The 18243-nt window shown below is 41.6% G+C and overlaps 1 protein-coding gene across 1 annotated transcript in view; it reads right to left on the bottom strand.

The window, feature by feature from the left end:
- The window catches only part of ANO2 (anoctamin 2), a 547529-nt gene that overhangs the window by 218007 nt on the left and 311279 nt on the right, over nucleotides 1-18243 (bottom strand). Inside the window, exons 11-14 of the mRNA XM_006862668.1 lie at nucleotides 17175-17335; nucleotides 11216-11298; nucleotides 3070-3081; nucleotides 2733-2843 (exon numbers count right to left, since the gene is read on the bottom strand). Of these exons, the coding sequence (XP_006862730.1) occupies nucleotides 2733-2843; nucleotides 3070-3081; nucleotides 11216-11298; nucleotides 17175-17335 (367 nt within the window). The remainder of the gene's footprint in view (nucleotides 1-2732; nucleotides 2844-3069; nucleotides 3082-11215; nucleotides 11299-17174; nucleotides 17336-18243) is intronic.

Here is an 18243-nt window from a genome sequence, read left to right as displayed (position 1 = left end):
GAGTTTGAACCGCTGACCTTGTGGTTCAAACTAGCCTTTTGGTTGAGTGCTTATCCTACAGCAACACATGGAATAAAAGATCATTTGGCAAACATAAATTTTCACTTAAAAACATTTTTCTAAGTGAAAGAAGCTAGTCACAAAGACCACATATTATATGATTCCATATAATAATGTTCAGAATAGGCAAATTCATAAAGACAGAAAATAGATTAGTGGTTTTTCAGGGCTCAGGGCTCAGGGTGGAGTTGGGAAATTGGAAGTTACTGCTTAATGGATATAAGGTTCCTTTTCCAAATTTGGAAAAAAACAAAAAAACAAAACATGTTTTAAACTTAGATTAGGAGTCTTGGTGTGGCACTGTAGGATGAGCACTGGACTGCTAACAGCAAGGTCAGTGGTTAAAATCCCTCCAGCAGCTACTGGAAATGTTATATAGGGTCATTATGAGTCGGAACTGACTCAACTGCACTTAGCAAGCCAACTTAGATTGTGGGAGTTATTGCACAAATCTATGATTACACTAAAAACCACTTTAAATTGGGAAATTTTATGGCATGTGAGTTCTCTGTTCATGTAAATGTTTTTTAAAAAGGGCATCAGTATCTTTACATTTTTTCTAAAAGACTTGGAGATTAGGCAAAGTTGAGTTTGATTACCAGCTCTACCACAGCTAGCTATGTGGTCTTGGGCAAGTTACTGTACCACTCTGTTCCTCAGTAAATGGAAGGTTTTTATCATTCAATAGGAAGAAAAGTAGGAAGAGATAAATACACAGCCTGAGGATAACAGTGAAGGCAGAGTCAAGGTGATCTCTGGGATAAAGGAGCACATCCAAGACCACCTGCTAGACTTAGTCCCCTATCCCTCAAAAAGAGGCGCCACCAATATGGTGTAGTGGGTATTGATCACAGTTCTTCCTGCAGACAAGAGCATTATCCCTCCCCTCAGACAACAACACTTGATGTATCCTTCATCTTCTACCTTTGGTTAGATTTACAGCAAGAAAGAAACATTCACATTAACAAAACAGAGGTAATACAACAAGGGTACTGACAATCATATTCAGGCCATTTTGATCTTACTCTGCTTATTTGGGAAGGTCATTTCCCCCCCGAGTGATCACAAGCAATAGATGCTTTGAGACTTGCCTTCTCAACAATGAAATGAAAATAGATGTTGAATGCTAAAACATAAACACATGTATCATTTATAATGCATTCAGATGTTTTTTAATTATTCATGGTTCCTGAAAGTTATTTGACCTATCATGCATATATAGGCAAGTGGTGTTTATATTAGAACCACAGCCTCAATGTACGTAACTCCAGCTCCTTGGCATTCCCGTCTATGGAATTAAAATTAAATGAGTCAGTGGTCAATAAAAGTTACATGTGATTTCCATAAAATTATCCATTGTATATTGCTCTGGGGTGGAGAAAGAGGGTTGTGTGGAGTTGCAGAAGCTGACAGCACATAGAATACTTACTTTCTGAAGAGGGTGGGGGTGATGATTAGTTTTTCCTAAGAATGAATTCATTATTTCCCTGAATAATTGGTGGTCTTGGACTTGCTCTTTGTCTAGGAAAAAAAAAATAACTCTAAAGGCCACCCTCCCTCTTCTGTTTAAAATAAAATGCTAGTATTCTGAGCACAAAAACACCACATTCTTCTGTTTTGGTGCTTGCATAAATTTGCATGTTAACATGAATGGTTCCAACTCAGTGTAAAATGAACTGAAACTTGAATTTAAATCGAAGATTGAGAAGAGACACATGTATAAACAACAGATTCTCAATTTTATTGATTTCTTTCTGGAACCAGATTAGTGAAGACACACACACACTCATTTAGCTTCAAAGGGTGGCACTCAGAAATAAGGGATGGCCCCCAGTCCATCTACCCCACAACCCCCAGTGAGTATTTATAGATCACACCATGGGCTCTGAAGCTCTGCTTCAATATCTGAACAGCATTCGAAAACTCTAAGACACATTCACTTGCTTGCTTTCAGAGACTTCCCTAGATAAACTAAAGTGTAAGAAATACTTTATGTGCAGTTTAAGCAAATACAAGTATGGATTTGCCTCTGCCACCCCTTTCTTTGTTTCCTCCTTTGATGTCCTCATTGCATGTAAAAGGCAGGATTGCTTAGAAGCTAGGTGCACTAACTCTGTAATGAATAGATCTGGGCTGGGATGCCAGATCCGCTTACCATTTCCTGGCTATATGACTTCTGGCAAGTGATTTAGTCTCTGCATGTAAGTTTTCACCTGGTTACAACGTGGACAACAATAGCGCCAACCTCAGTGACTTATTGTGAGGATTGACTAAGATAATACATATGCAGTTGACACAATGCCTAGCGTCAAATCCACCTTTAGTAAGAGTTAGCTGTCATTGTGGTGGCTGGTATGCTCATGACGGTTGTTAGGAATTTAGGTGATGGAGTCTGGAGGAACTAGGCATGAGTTATCTCCTTCTTCTCTAATCTGCTCTTCAATTTCATCAAGACAGTATCATCCAGAATATAGATCAAGGGATGGCTCAAGTCTGTCACTCATAAACTCTGACTGCAGGGAAATGGGAAAGGTTGTGATTGCATTCTATATTGCCCTACATCAACCCCTTCTCACAGCTCCATCGTCCACTCACTATGGTATTCCAGATATCATGAGAAAAGGATCTTCAGAAGTAAGCAGAGCAAACAGCCACAAGCAGCAGCATCTTACCTCATCATCACTTTCAGTCCTATCTGTTTCCAACTTCTGGACGACTGTCTTGTCACTCTCCTTTAACAGTTTCTCTCGAACCTTGGTTTCATATTCAGGCCTGGAGTGCTCCTAAAACCCAAAGAGTCCAATAGTGGTTAGTAAACAGGAAGAAGAGGAACCTTGGCTTCCAAGTCATAATCAGAAATCACAAGTACATTCAAGTCAAGACTTAGGATTGGGTGCTATGGATACGAATTGCCACACCACACATAATCACAGAGACTGTAGATCAAGAACACAATGAGGGAGGGAGACAGGGGGCACAGGACACTTGCTATCACACTGAAAATCAAACCTGGGCACGCTCCTGGGGACAGCACCGGTGTTGAGAAAGGAGAGAGGAAATGTTAACTGTACACTGATATAAAGAGAAGCTACATGCTTTGCATGACAGTTAGACCAAGGGCATCTCACCAAATAGCTTCACACCCCAAACTTTAAGCTTCAAATCCCAGCTGGAGAAACAGATGTGCCCCAAATCAAGAAGTTGGGGCAAAGACAAATTTGTTCCTCCATTATTCTGCAAACAAAATGGTAACCAATAAGCATAAAAGTAGAAGGTAGCCATAGGGAATCTTAACACTCACAGGTCTGGGCCCATTTTCTGCATAGCCTAACTCACTGGCAAGACCACCAATGCTCAGGACACATTACTAGGCCATTCCACAACACACACCTAAAGAGTGACTCACATGCACAGGAAGAACACCTAGACTCATCAGGAGGACCAGTGTCAAATCAGTGCAAATATGGGGCCAGGAAGGTACACTTTAAAGAGAACTTAACAGTGTACACCTGGCCTCATTGGCAGCTCTTCCCTGCAGCTTCCAGCTCAAGGCTGAATACCCGCAGGGGTGAGGACCTCATGTTCCTGCATCGCTTACTGATAATTCCTAAAGCAGGGACTAGATACTGGTTCACAGGGGATACTACTGTTCAGAGAACACACATTTCCTATCCCTGGCCACATATCAGAGGCAACAGGCTAAGGCAAAATGTTTGCAGAGAAGCTAAGCAAGCAACTAATAAACATAAACCATACAACAGGAGGTAATGTTATGGCACTACAGGATAATCAAAACGTTGGACTTTTAACCAAAACATCAGTGGTTCAAATCCACTGCTCCTCGGAAACCACATACAGGGTGGTAAAAGTTGGAACTCACTGGATAGCACTTAACAATAACAACAACAACAATCATCACTCTCATCTCCATAATTATATCCACCACCTCTTTCAAGAAGGCTATTCTTGAATAAGGTGAGGGGGAGAAGGAGGTTTTTCTCTTGGACTTCCTTGCGTTCTTAAGCTTCCACCACACATTCTAGCTCTTGATAATCTATTTGTCTTTTATTATTCTCATCGTTACTGGTTGTTGTTCATTGCTACCATGTTGATTCCTACCCACTCAACCTTATGTCAAATAGATCCAAATATTGCTGAGTCCCGCACCATCTTAAGGATCATTGATTTATTTGAGATCATTGTTGTATCTACTGTGTAATGCATTCCAATCCAAAGGGCTTATCTTCCAACACTGTATTGGGCAATATGTTGCTGTGGCCTCTCAAGTTTTCATTGGATAATTTTCAAAAATAGATCATCACCTTTTCCTCCTAGCCTGTCTTAATCTGGAGTTCCATTGAAACCTGTCCACCATGAGTGATCCCACTGGTAGCTCAAATACCAGAAGCAGAGCTTCCAGCATCAGAGCAACATGCAAGCCACCATAGTAAGACAGATTGACAAAGGTGGTGGGTTATTTCCAGCCGTTTTACATGTGACACTCTTCTTAGCCTAACACAATGATTATCTACTTGGTCTCTATCATTTTGTGTTTGACATATTAATTAGCATCATGCTGAACACACAGAAATCTCTAAATGCTTGTGAAGTTCACTTGATTTTGTCTCTCATCTTCATCCATTTGCTTAGGTGTGTGCCAAGAGATTTTTAGCTAAAAACCAGATTCCAGATTCCAAAATATTGGAAAATATTACATAATATATCATCTTTCAGTCACTATGGGCACAATTAAAAGCTCTGAAGAGTACTGCTATATGGGTACTTGCTTAATTTTCTTAAATCAAGACTTTCCTATAGAACAGTTACTGTCCTGCAGGAATACTCTAATATGCAATTTGAAGTTTCCCTTCATAACCTCTGTAGTTTGGTTGCATTTTCCCTACAGTATTCCAATTGTTGTTGTTGTTAAGTGCCGTCGAGTCTGTTCCGACCCATAGCGACCCTGTACAGGGTTTCCGAGGGTGTAAATCTTTACGGGAGTAGAAAGCCTCATCTTTCTCCTGTGGAGCAGCTTGTGGTTTCGAACCACTGACCTTAAGGTTCGCAGCCCGATTTGTAACCACTACGGATACTGTAAAAATACAGTATTCCAATAGAAGATCTCAATTCAAAATTCTAACAGTATCTTCTAGTGAGTACTGTAATATGGGCTCTAAATCTCATCTAGCTAGTGGAACTTCTACCCTCTCATAACAGGGTTGGAGAAGAATTTCCTAACTGACTGGCAGGGTGCTCTCTGGTTTTCCAGTGTTACATCATATGGTGACACAGAGATGCATCCTCACATCCTTATAGTTGTGGCTGTGACCTGTCTCCCCTAGACCGGACCCTGTCATCTGTTTAGAACAAGCCCAGATCTCTTGGCACCAGACAGGAGATAGAGGTACTCAAAACAGAGTCTTAGGTCACTCTACATTCTGGCTGAAGCAGAATGGACAAGAAGCTCCCTGTTCTGTGAGGATACAGAATTCCTAAAAGGACAACTGAACACTCTGGGCCAGAGTGGAATCTAGACTCTCTGAGAGTTGCTCCAGTGTGCCCACCCAAGGGCAGGCCAGCTTTATTCCTGATGACCCCCAAACACAATCTCCTGGGGGCGTGGTCTGAAATCAAAATGCATAATCCCTCTCTTCAAGATTCTGGGATGGAAGAGAAGTAAAGAAGGCAGATCATCTGTGTTCATATAAAGCCACACACTCTAAGAGTTCCCAACAGTACCTGAGATCTGATGTGAAAGAGAATAATTGGGCAAGAGCAATGTGGGTTAGCCTACTTCAGACAGAAAACTTTTGAGAGCTGGATGGTATTCCTGCATCAAGTCTTTCAGTAAGTCCCTCCCGGGTATCCCAGCGGGCTCCACAGGGAGCCCTATGCAGGGGCTGCATAGACACAGTAGAGAAACTATTGGGTTTGCCCGCTCACTCCTGATAACAGCCACCAATATTTCCAGCTTCTCCCTGGTTTACAGCCTGGACTTGAGATACCTGCTGGCTCCACCTCTCTGGGATGTTGTTGTTGAGTATCACTGAGTTAATTTTGACTCATAGCAACTCCATGTGACAGAGCAGAACTGCTCTAGAGGATTCCCTAGCATATTGCTGTGGAATAAATACTAGACTACTAACCACTAGGTCGGCAGTTCAAACCCACCAGCCTATACAGGGTTGTTATGAGTTAGAATCAACTCAGTGGAACTTAATAATAACAACAACAATCTTTATGGGAACAGGTGCCCATGAAGCCACTGAGTGGATTCAAACTACCAGTCTTTCAGTTAGCAGTCAAGTGCTTAACAAGCCATCAGGACACTTCCTCCTGGTTTTGAGTCTTTGTGTTAGGAAACACCTTAAGTGGGAGGAACAGAAGGTGAGTGGACTTGGGTCTAGGTGTTAGGCAGAACCCTCTCTCCATTAGAGGAGGTAAGTAATGACCAGAGGGAAGAGCAATTTCTTGGGTTACAGATAGCTGACCTCATGAGTATCCTAGGAAAAGATGTCTTATTAAAATAGAGAAAAATTCAATCATGACCTTCAAGGACACAGGCGCCTTCTCTTCTCAATACCTCCTGGCCTTCAGAGTGGGGGTTAAAGTATTTCATACATCATAGAGCTCTTATTATCAATCACGAGTGCCTTCCCATGTATAGCCTACAGGAGATTCACACTAGCAATACATGCCCTACCAGGACTGACACCGGCCTACACTTGCTGCATTATCCTCCACGGCACCCCAACTCCTGTTCCTGGCAGTCAACTAGACTTTCTAGACATTTTGTAGTTCTTAGCCACATCCTGAGCTTCCCCAGCTCAAAGTTTCTGGTTACTGTCTCCTTATTGGGAGCCCTTTCTTCCCATGTCTGCTCATTGACATTTACCCAGCCTTCAAAACTCTGATTTTTTTTTTTTTAATGCATTCCCTCAGTGACATAGCCACAGAGGACTAGAGAGGAGAGTGAAGCGTCCAGCTGATAAGAAGAGCGGGCATATGCACAAGAACATCCACACTTGCAGATAATATCCACTTGACCTGGCTTCAATGACTGGATGATCAGAGCTCAACCAGAAGAAGAAATGAAAGGAAAAAAAGAGTAATCTGATACAATTTGATGAACTTGACCTACACCTATGGATGCAGTCGCTCAAAAGAGGGAACAAATCCTTACAGTAAAAATCATTCTCACTCCCTCCACAGAGTAGACAGGGATGGGCAACTTGGACATTGGCTATCCAAAATGGGGAGGGGGTCCTACAAAGGCAAGAAGTGACTGGCTTACAAGCTTTCAAGAGGGAATCTAGAGCTAGGGGGCCTGGAGGAAGGCAGACTCTCCAGTGAGTACTATCCAATCTGTCTAGGCGGAGCTGATGAAAAGAAATGCAGAAGGGTCACTTGTAATACAATAGTGAATGATTGTTAACAGGGCTGATTGTGAGGTTTGGAAATGCAAAGGTTGACGTTTTATAGTAAGGAAGGGAGTGATTAACTTTTCAGTCTAGGTGCGGAGGTCCCTAAGACCATCAACAGAGAAGAGCGGAGAGCGGGACCCTACCCAGAGAGGCAGCGATGCCTGAGATGGAGGCAGACACGATGACGTAGAGTGATGGAGCAGCTGGGGACATTAGATCCAGAGAGGGAGAGGGACTGTGTGCTGAAGACCTGAGGGTGTAGGGGGCAGGCTTGCTGGGTATACCCTTTGGTTGGTTGATGATGCATGGAGGGGATTGTAATCATGGCAATGAAATGATATACGATAGAATGAATGTAAAACTAATGTTCTCCCATGTAAACTATCACATAATTCACAATAAAACATTAAAAAAAAATGCATTCCCTCTTCTAACTTTGGACATGTTGTCAGGAGGGACCAGATCCTGGAGAAGGACATCATGCTTGGTAAAGTGGAGGTTCAGCTAAAGAGAGGAAGACCTCCAATGAGATGCATTGGTACAGCAGCAGCAGCAATGGGCTCAAGGGTAACAATGATTGTGAGGATGGCGCAGAACTGGGCAGTATTGCATTCGGTTGTGCATAGGGTCACTATGAGTTGAACCAATTGGATGGCACCTAACAACTATAACAACTGCGGTAAGAGGAATTTTTCTCACCTACTCTCCATCTTATAAAAATCTAGAGACCAAAGCAGCATTCTTGTTGAATGCAACCCTTTGGAGGTCAGAGACTATACCTGAATTAGTATAATATTTAATATTCTCAAACCCTCCTCCCCACTTAAAACAAAACAAAAAACCCAGTTGCCATTTAGTCAGTCGTGATGGCCCCATGTGCTTCAGAATACAACTGAGCTCCATAATAGGGTTTGCACAGCTGTAAGCTTTTGGAGAGCTACGGCTCTATAGGATAAGCACTAGACTGTTAATTTCAAGGTCAGTGGTTTGAGCTCACCAGTTGCCTCATGGGAGAAAGATGAAGATTTAAAGCCTTCAATCACAGTGAATCAGAACCAACACAAAGGCATTTAACATCAACCTTTTGGAAGTAGATTGCTAGGCATTTTTCTGAGACACCTCTGGGTGAATTCATATTGCCAATCTTGTAGTTAGTAGGCCAGTGATTAACTGTTTGTACCACCAAGCAACTTAACACACTCCCCAGCATCCCCGCCCCACCACCACACACACATAGAAAAAAAAAAAAAAAAGACCCTGTACATACTAGGTGTTTAATAAATATGTTAAATATGTTCAGAATTAATTCTAAATGTGTTTAATATCCAAGTCTGGAACATAAATGCATATAAAAAGACATGTCTGACTGTCATTCCTCTCAGCCAAGGCTGGCCCTGGGCAGGGCTGTGATGGCATACAGCCCATTAGAATGTCTCCTGTACCACCGGGTAAGCCCAGTCTTGGCCAGGCCATTCTGTCTGCCATGATTTCCTCAAATCATGCGTACCTCCCAGGAGGTTACCAGGGTTCACTGGGTTAAACAGAAAACATGAAATCTGGCTACAGAGTAAGAGATGGATTATAATCCCATTCCTGCCAAGGGTCTGTTCCTGAGATTTCAGAGCACTGAGTCATAATTCAAGACTTTATGTATGTGTGTTTATATTTCCTCTCTAAAAGACAGACTTGCTGGCTTTCCCAACTCTACTTAGCAGACATACTTAGCTTGTCTCTGACCCCACACAGGCTGGGATGTCAGGATGTTTCTTCTTCTCTTCTTTGGAAACATCCTTGCCTACTGAATTAGGAAAGCTAACTGTACTCTCACCCACCTCCCCACCTCCAGCCACAACTGTTTGTCATTCTCTTTCTCTCTCTGATACATTTAATCTAAATCAAATGAGACCAATAGGACCAATATATCCAAGTGACACCATCCACACAGTAAAACGAATGCAGCTCTAACTAAAGAAGCACTGGTTTGAACAATTCCCTTCAAGAAATGAAATTGTCTTTATTTACTCTCTGTTGTTTCTTTTCCTAATTAGTTTGTACCCTCTCTGATGGTAGAACCCTTACATGTACATTCTCTCATTTGCCACAAAATCCTTGATGGTGTTAGCTTCAAGGTGTACAGCCAAAATGTAGACATGGAATAGACATGTACTCATTGCATAGTAACATAATGTGGGTGGAATGGGATGGAATTAAGTGAAAGCCCAAGGAAAGAAGCCACACTACTACACTGATGCTTCTAATACTCTGAAGTAACCCAACTTGGATTAGTAGATTACATTCCATGAGGCTGCTCTAACACTTCTCACAAGCTTCACTACTTCTCAGTCCCTCTATTCAAAGGTAAGCTGACTACTCAGAGCATTAAGGAGCAGAAATGATGTCACAGCAAGACATAGGGAGTCACTGGGAATTTTACTTGCTTGATCATAAAACATCAGAGCCACACAGCCAGATTTAATGAGTTAAAGTCAAGATATGTCAGTGACCGTAGGAGAGTAAGAGGAAGTCTGTCACACATGCAGCCACCATATTGTTTGTGGCCAGTCTTTCTAAGTGCTGCATGGTCCTTCTAGACACCGTCCTCAACCCCCACATTTACAGAGATAGGTCCTACCCCATATTCATATCTGCTGTTCAATCAGTAGTTAACATATATTGTTGGTAGCCTTTGGAAGTCTTAGTGGTCAAAACAGAGTAGACTAGCTGAGGCTGTAAGTAGAAGCAGAGGGGATAGAGGGTTGAATGGGCATGTGGCTGCTGTCTGGAAAAGGAGGAGCTATTTTTCTAATACAGAAATCTGTGCAGCCATGTACACACTTCTCAGAGTCAAGTCATCTACATCAAGAGTGGGGACCTAGTTCTCAAAAGAACCCCGACTGGTTGTTTTTTTTTTTCCCCACTCTTTAAGCATCTGTTTAGAAAAGTCCAAGAACCTACTCCTTCCACTTAACTCACCTTCCAGTTTCTCACATACACTGATGTACACAATAGTAGTTTAATGCTTCTTTGCTCTTCCAGAGGCATCAAATGCAACCAGTATCTGACACTCATGTTTCTCCCCTGTCCCTTGATAGTCACAGAGACATTTTGACATATATTTGTCCTGGGACATATTGGAATGACTCTTCTTTTCTGACTTCATGCTCAATAGCATGAATGACATGGGAAATATAATCATGCTGAGTTAAATCTCAAGGTTACTACAAGACTTGTCATCTCTTTGCCCAGGGCAAGGGCAACATCTGACTGGAACATCTGATTGGTCCTCAAACCAAATGTCTTATACTAAACGGAAGAGATGAAATTTGCCTTCTTTTCCTCAGTGCAAATCAACCTTAGCTTAGTTTATGAAGCCTTTGGTTGCTTAAATCATTATATATTCCTGAGTGTTTTTGTGTACATAAAAGAAAAAAAATCAGAGGGAATAGAAGCAAATACTGAAGAAAAAAAAATCAGAGGGAATAGAAGCAAATACTGTTGAATGATAATGCACAGTAATCACTGCAATGAAACAGTGAGTGCAAAACCAATGTTCTCCCATGTAAACGATCAACTCAATTCTTACTAAAATTTTTTTACAAAATTTTTTAAGTAGGCACAGCGAAACCGCAGCTGATGTGACAGCAAACAGAAGTGACTCTCACTTAAGATAGTCTATCTCTAGGGACAAAGCAAAGCAAGGACCAGAGGTCAAAACATGCAAGAGAACTTACTTCTTCTTCTTCTATACCGGTCAGGTCCCAGAAGTAGCCCAGTCGCATCTGTAGTCTCTTCCAATTCTCAAGAAACATGGTGGCTTTTAAAAAAGAAAGAAAAAGTTCTATTATTTCTTAAGATTTGTTTCTGAGTATGCACTGGGCTTACCCATGGAGGTGGGAGATAAATTTATAGATCACAAATGGAAGGGTTTTCTTTAGAACACTCAGCTCCTTCCTCCTGCTTCTAGCTAGAACAGTTCGAAATCTCCCACCATCATGAGAATGAACAAATATATTAAGTCACACACACATACGCACATGCACACACACAGGTCTCCCCATTTCTAGGTTATGAGCAGAGGATGATCACTACTGAATCCAGAAAGTGAAGGAAGGCTGGAAGACTAAAGAAAATGAGAACAAACAAAAAAGAAACTTGAAATGTTTTTCTTAAAAAACCTAATACAAAAATCTTGCTTTTACATATATTCTTTCTGTCCTCAGCATCACTTCCCATTTGTGGGTCTTACCCATCTCATTCTGATATACACAAACTCTCCAAACAGTTCTACCTGACTCCTGAGACTCGGCCTTCCAATCTACCCTGCATGCAGCTGATAGAATAATCTCCCTTAAGGAGAATTTATTCACTCTTTCATTTGTCTAGAAAATATTTATTGAATTCCTTTCTACATCTACACATCACTCAGTTTACCTTCCCAACCATCATCCCTTGAATGGCAAACCCAACATTCTCTAGAGGACCTGACAGCCCTCATCCAGCAGCCATGGCTTTTATACTCGGTTGCACACCAGATCCAGGACCTGATGAAAATCAGTCAGATTCCCTGTTCTGAAATTGTAACTAAAGAGATACATGGAGAAGATGAGGTTGGAGAAATCATGCAGCACTGGAAAGAAGGAAAGATAAGCAGGCTTTGGTTTCTGGTAGGTCTCCAGTTCCAGTTCCCAAGAGGAATGCCTGTATTTTCTATTCAATACTCAGGAGTCTGTCTCTTGCTTTCCCATATAAGCAAGCTAGAGTGAATTTGTAATCCTGAAAAAAAAAAATTAGCCCCACCTAAGCTCTGTAGGATAAGCACTTGACTGCTAACTATAAGGTCTGCATTTCTAGCCCATAAGTCACTTCATGGTAGAAAGATGACGTTTTCTGCTTTTGTAAAGATTTACAGCCTCAGAAATTCTATACAGGGTCGCTAAGAGTTGGACCAACTCTATGGCACTTAACAACAACAACAAGGTATCCTCAATGTTTCTGACATGGTGGGAGAGATCAGGTGAATCTGATGTAGATTGATGTAGCTTTTGTAGATTGATGTAGTCGACAAAAATAGCTACAATACAAGGAATAAAGTGATCAGGATACAGAATGACACAGATAAAAAGCTGTTGGTATCCAGAAGAGAGTGTTAGCTGCTAAAGAAGACATCTGAGTTGAGTTCTGAAGAACAATGAGACTTGAGTAAGGAAGACCATATTGAAAGACAAAAGAGGCCCATAATCCCCTTAAATTTCCAATGGCTCCTCTGGATCTAAGTTCTCTCTGGATACCTGGACTTTGTATATCTGTATATCTGACCTAACCATCTGCCTAAATCTACTCCTATCTTTTATCAACTCACATCTCACTCCTGCTTTACAGCTGAAGTCATACCCAGTCTTCTCCATGCTCAAGTTATGCAATTGTTCTCTCCTATTCCACCCATCAAATGCTACCTTCATTCTTTCCTTATTCAGTTCATGTCCCACCTCTTCATAAAACTAGGACCCTCTCTTCTGCACTCCTACTGCCCTTCCTGTCATGGTATCATGGAAAGTGAAGGAGCCTGACACACTCATCCATATCTGCACCACCCCTGCTGCAAACCTAGATAATCACCCAAGCACTTCAGTGCACTCTGTGCTTGACTATTGGCTGCCATTTGGAGTCTGCAGTACAGCAAAAGAACTGTAAACTTTCCTGATGCCACAATCAGTCTTGTCACTGCCTATGTTTACCTCAGGAGTCGCATGGGATTGAGCAGAATAAATACTCACATGCAGTTACTTAAAGCTAGGTTTATGTGACTTGCAGCAACACCACAGTACAATGGTTTTTATGTTTTCCTTCCTTGGATTTTGAGCCTTTTTCATGTGCATGCACCCTGACCTTTTGACAGTGGCACTGGCCCTTGGATGCTCTGAGAATGGGGGAAAGTTCCTCCTCTTCAAAGAGCCTGAAGAGGTCTCTGAGTCCTGTACAGCTCAAAGGGTACTTACTGGTTGGGTTCTCCACAAACAGAAAAAAACCAGATAGTGTGAACAGATGAGAGGGACGAAGCATAATTAAAAGTGGAGCCATGTCCTAATAGAGACCTGTCCTAATAAGAAGAGTAGCTCATAGTTTCCAGGAAATATTGTATGCCAAGCACTCCACTAAGTGCTTTACATACACATGTCCTGTTCTTGTTATGAAAACACTACAGGGTAAGCATTATTTCACTCATTTTATAGATGAGAACAAGGATGCTCAAGGATTAGGTAACATGCCCAAGGCAGCATGGTGCCTTGGCTAAGAGCATTGGCTTTAGTGACACGAAGCTAAGGTCATACTTAGTTGCTATGGGATGCACAGCTGATAAGGGACAGGACTGAAACACACATTTAGCACTTCCTGGCCTCTAAGATGGCGCCCTCAACTTCTATTCAGAAAACACTTCAAAAAGGCCTCCTCTGTACTGTCCTTTTCAATAGAACAAATTCCCCCAAAGTTTTCTGGAATGGGAAACCAGAATTGTCAGGGAAGCTGGTTCTAAAGACTCCAGCAGACTGAGCCCTCGCTGACTAGTATTCTCATGCATCCTACCATTTCCAACCACCACTCCCGCTGCCACCAACAATCTGAGTTTATATCCACATAGAACTACTTTGCTTCTTCCTGGCCCTATTCCTGGCAGGCCTAGGTCCTGGCCCAGGTCCATACAACACAGCACCACTAATCATCATAATCATGGTAATGAGAGGCATTACCATTATTTTTAATTGTAATTTGTAGGCAATCATGCCTACGGGCTCTTGGCTGCTATACCAAAATACACAATCACATAAAATACAGCAAGGCTGTTAAAAAAAAATAAAACAAAACAAAACCTCTACCCTACGCCAGGGAGCTCTGACACAGCCCTGCCCCTTTGTACTTTCCCTGCAAAGCTATATGAGAGGAAGGGAGAGGAGCTGGGGCTGGGGCTGGGGAGTAAATTATGGAGGATTTTAGAAGGTGTGGGAGGTGTCATTCATTACAGTTCTTGAGGAAAGAGAAGAGGCAGTTGTTGGGGCTTGAAACTGGGAAAGTACAATAGAAAACCAAGTTTCTCTATAACAAGGGATTATGTGTCCCTGAAAAGTTCTTAAAGGATCATGGATCCAAAGTTATTAAGCTTTGGCTAATTCAATGGTGGTAACATCTACAAGATAAATGAATGGGAATTGGAGTTGAATACACTTAATTTTTAAAAGAGAGGGAGAGAGATGGCCTTGAATGCCACCTTGAATAGCTAAGAAGCAATATGGCCTACGGGAGCCAGTTTGTACATGGGAGCCAGGCCAGTAGTTATTGTATGCGGATATAAAGCAGTGAAGGAGGCCCTGGTAGACCAAGCAGATGACTTCACTGACTGTGGATAATTGGCTTTTTAGTTCAAAACTTCCAAGGTCATGGATAGTAAAGAAGATTTTGGACTCCTGGTATACACTATAGGACAAATGCTGGACTGCAAACCATAAGGTAGGCGGTTAAAATCTACCAGATGCTTCATGGAAACCTTGTACAGGGTCACTATGAGTCAGAACTGTCTTGAGGTCACTTAACAATAACAACAACAACAACCAAGAAGATTTATTGTTTTTTTGGGGGAAAAAAATAAAAAGAAGAAGAAAACAAGCCGAGAATGACTTATATAGGTTATTAAGGAGCGCAATCCCTAGGTCTTGTTTCTAGATGTGATCTTCCCTCCTGAGACTGGGGTCAAGTGGTTAGTCTTTACATCTTAAACCCTGAAAACACATATACACTCACCAGCAAAAGTTAGGTAAACCAACACAGAAAATGTTTGATTATTATTAATATTATCTTGAATAGTAAACAAAACAATTTGCTGAAGAAAAAAAAAAAAAAGAGACAGTTTCTGGGTTCCAAATCAGTCCAAGTGGACTGCTTGACAAACAGACACAGAGCTGCCTCTGTCTTCCCAGGCAACAAGCTCCAACTTCATCTTGTTCTACCATCCCTTCCTGTGAATTATTCTAGAGTGATGAGTTTTTGAGCTCCATTTCTCCCTACTCCCTGTCTCAATTTTTGTTGTGCTGACCACTGCTCATGTGCTTCTGAGAAGTGGCTATTCTTCCTGAGAATAGAAAATAGAATGTCCCCTGAAATTTTTTTGATGGCCTACCAATATGAAAACTTTTCCAGTCTCGTCTGTCCTCCACCCAAGTCGAGGGCCCTACAGGGAATGAAGAAGGTTGTGTTCCAGACCTCTCCCTCTCTCCTCAGTCTCCTCACACTTGTAAGAACATGTGACTCATGGCCCCATCCTGGCATGTCATCCAGACCCCATGGAGCCAGTGATAAATCAAGTTGTCTCTGCAATAGAACAGTAGTTCTCGTGGCCTGTGATCCATTAGGAAAGTGAATGGTCTGCTCCCCAGTGATGAGGAACCTGATCAGGGGATTAAAATATAGGGGACTACTCTACTCCCGTAAAGATTTACACCCTCGGAAACCCTATACAGGGTCGCTTTGGGTCGGAACTGACTCGATGGCACATAACAACAACAACAACTCAAGATAAAGGTGAACACTGGAACATGTTGAGTTGGTCCTTTTCTTAAAACAGGTGGATGTGCCTTTTTTTTTTTTTTTAGAACTATTCAGTTATCACTGAGTTTTTTATCTTGTTTGAGAAAATCAAAGTAGGTGTGTGTGTGTGTCTATAGTTAGATAGCTATGGTTCAAACAAAGTTTTATTCCTCTGATACTCTGTGGGAGTAGGGTGTGGAGGAGGAAAATGAATGGAACTTTTTGTTTTTTCCTTTAGAATTCCCTTTGGTGAGAATATTGAAAATACCACTACAGCACTGAATAAAATTAATGTTGTTGTTGTTAAGTGCTGCCAAGTCAGTTCCAATTCATAGTGACCCTAAATAAGATTTCCAAGGGGCAGCTGGTGAGCTTGAACCACAGGCCTTGCGGTTCAAACCGACCTTGCAGTCCAGTGCATTAACCTGCAGCTCTACACCAAGACTCCCACAGTCTATATTCATGGTGTCTTAGGAATAGCAAGAAACCTGAAGCAGGAGACCTACCTTTCTAAGGAGACCTAAGTTTCAGCCTACCTTTCTCATTCATTCCACTGGCCAACTCCATAACCACAACCATCACCCTATTAGTCTGAGTCTTGTGCTGAGTGATGTTGTTGTTAAGTTGTTAAGTGCCGACGAGTCGGTTCCGACCCATAGTGACCCTGTACAGGGTTTCCAAGGGTGTAAATCTTTACAGGAGTAGAAAGCCTCATCTTTCTCCCGCGGAGCGGCTGGTAGTTTCGAACTGCTGACCTTAAGGTTCGCAGCCCGATTTGTATGGTTTTATATAACTAAACAGATACACCTGAAGACTACAGATTTTAAAATTATACATGGGTTCAAATTCTGAATGAATCATACATGAGGATAGTACAGGTTAGTTAACACTACTATATCTAGGAGAAAATGATAAAACCATGGAGGATATTGCTATTTCTAGTCACATAAGTACATTAAAGTAAATATGAATAAAAAAGAAAACCCTGTATCTTTTCAAAATACTTTTAGGAATATCAGGACAAAATAAATAATTAAGGTAGCAGTATTAGAGCTTGGTCAGTGTGCCCATTTAAAGGCATCTCCCATGTAAGAAAACCCCACAATGATTACTTACCCCATAGAGCCATGAAGATGGAGAAGAAGACTGTGGCAGGGTTGTCAAACAGGTGGCTGGCCCGTGCTGTACCACAGGCTGAACTGAGATTCCAGTAATCGCAGGACTTGTCACACAGGGGACACATGGTAAAGGCATTCTGTCGGTCACACATCTCTTTGCTGTAGTAAACAGAGGCTGTTGGGTTAGGGAAAGTTCAAGCAAGGCCCATTGCAAGCATATTACTCTAAAAACATCTCCTACCTCCAAATCCATGGCCTAGCATATTAACTCTATAACGGAGAAAAAAGTTGGAATTGGTCTTCACTTTGACAGTTCTACTCGTATTTTGTGGGGGAAAAAAAATGGATTGGAGATGTTGTGGCCTGAATAGTGCCTTATAAAGGACCCTCAAAATATCTTGAGTCCATGAGATTGTGAGAAACATCACCAGTTGAAAATAAATCACAAGTTTGACAAGAGATCCCATCACCCATTCATCAGGCTATCTTCTTAAACCCTACTGAATGTTTTACAAATGCAAATACAAGTCATAATGAGACACAAATGTGAGTGTGTTATTGGACCACCACAAGTTCTCACATCTAGAAGGAGAAGCCATATGAGGAAGAATGGAGTTAGATCTTCAAGGATGGAGTTAGCTTCGTCATGCATGGAATTGGTAGCAAAAACACTTGAGAATGGATATTAATAACCCAAATCGAATTAGGATTAAGTCCATTGGTGGTATAAATTATTAATCAGCTCAGCTGATAATTGAAAGGTTGGAGGTTCAAGTCCAACCAGATGTGCCCTAAAAGAAAGGCGTGGTGATATGCTTTTAAAACTCAGCTACTGGAGATCCTACAGAACACAGTTCTACTAGACACTGCACATGGGATTAAATTGAGTTGGAGTTAATTCAATGACAACTATTTTTTTGTTTGTTTGTTATTGTTGCTGTTGTTTAAATCAGAATGATCATAACCACAAAATGGAATTAGGGAGAATAAAAAAGTAAAAATAAATATTGCCAGGGCTCTAGAGGGTTAACATGGGTGTAGAAGAAGGCAATGTACAATAAGAAAGA

This window comes from Chrysochloris asiatica, unplaced genomic scaffold, assembly GCF_000296735.1.
Source record: "Chrysochloris asiatica unplaced genomic scaffold, ChrAsi1.0 scaffold00050, whole genome shotgun sequence".
Classification (NCBI taxonomy): domain Eukaryota; kingdom Metazoa; phylum Chordata; class Mammalia; order Afrosoricida; family Chrysochloridae; genus Chrysochloris; species Chrysochloris asiatica.
Note: the sequence above shows the minus strand (reverse complement) of the source record. Positions and strands in the feature narration are given on the sequence as shown.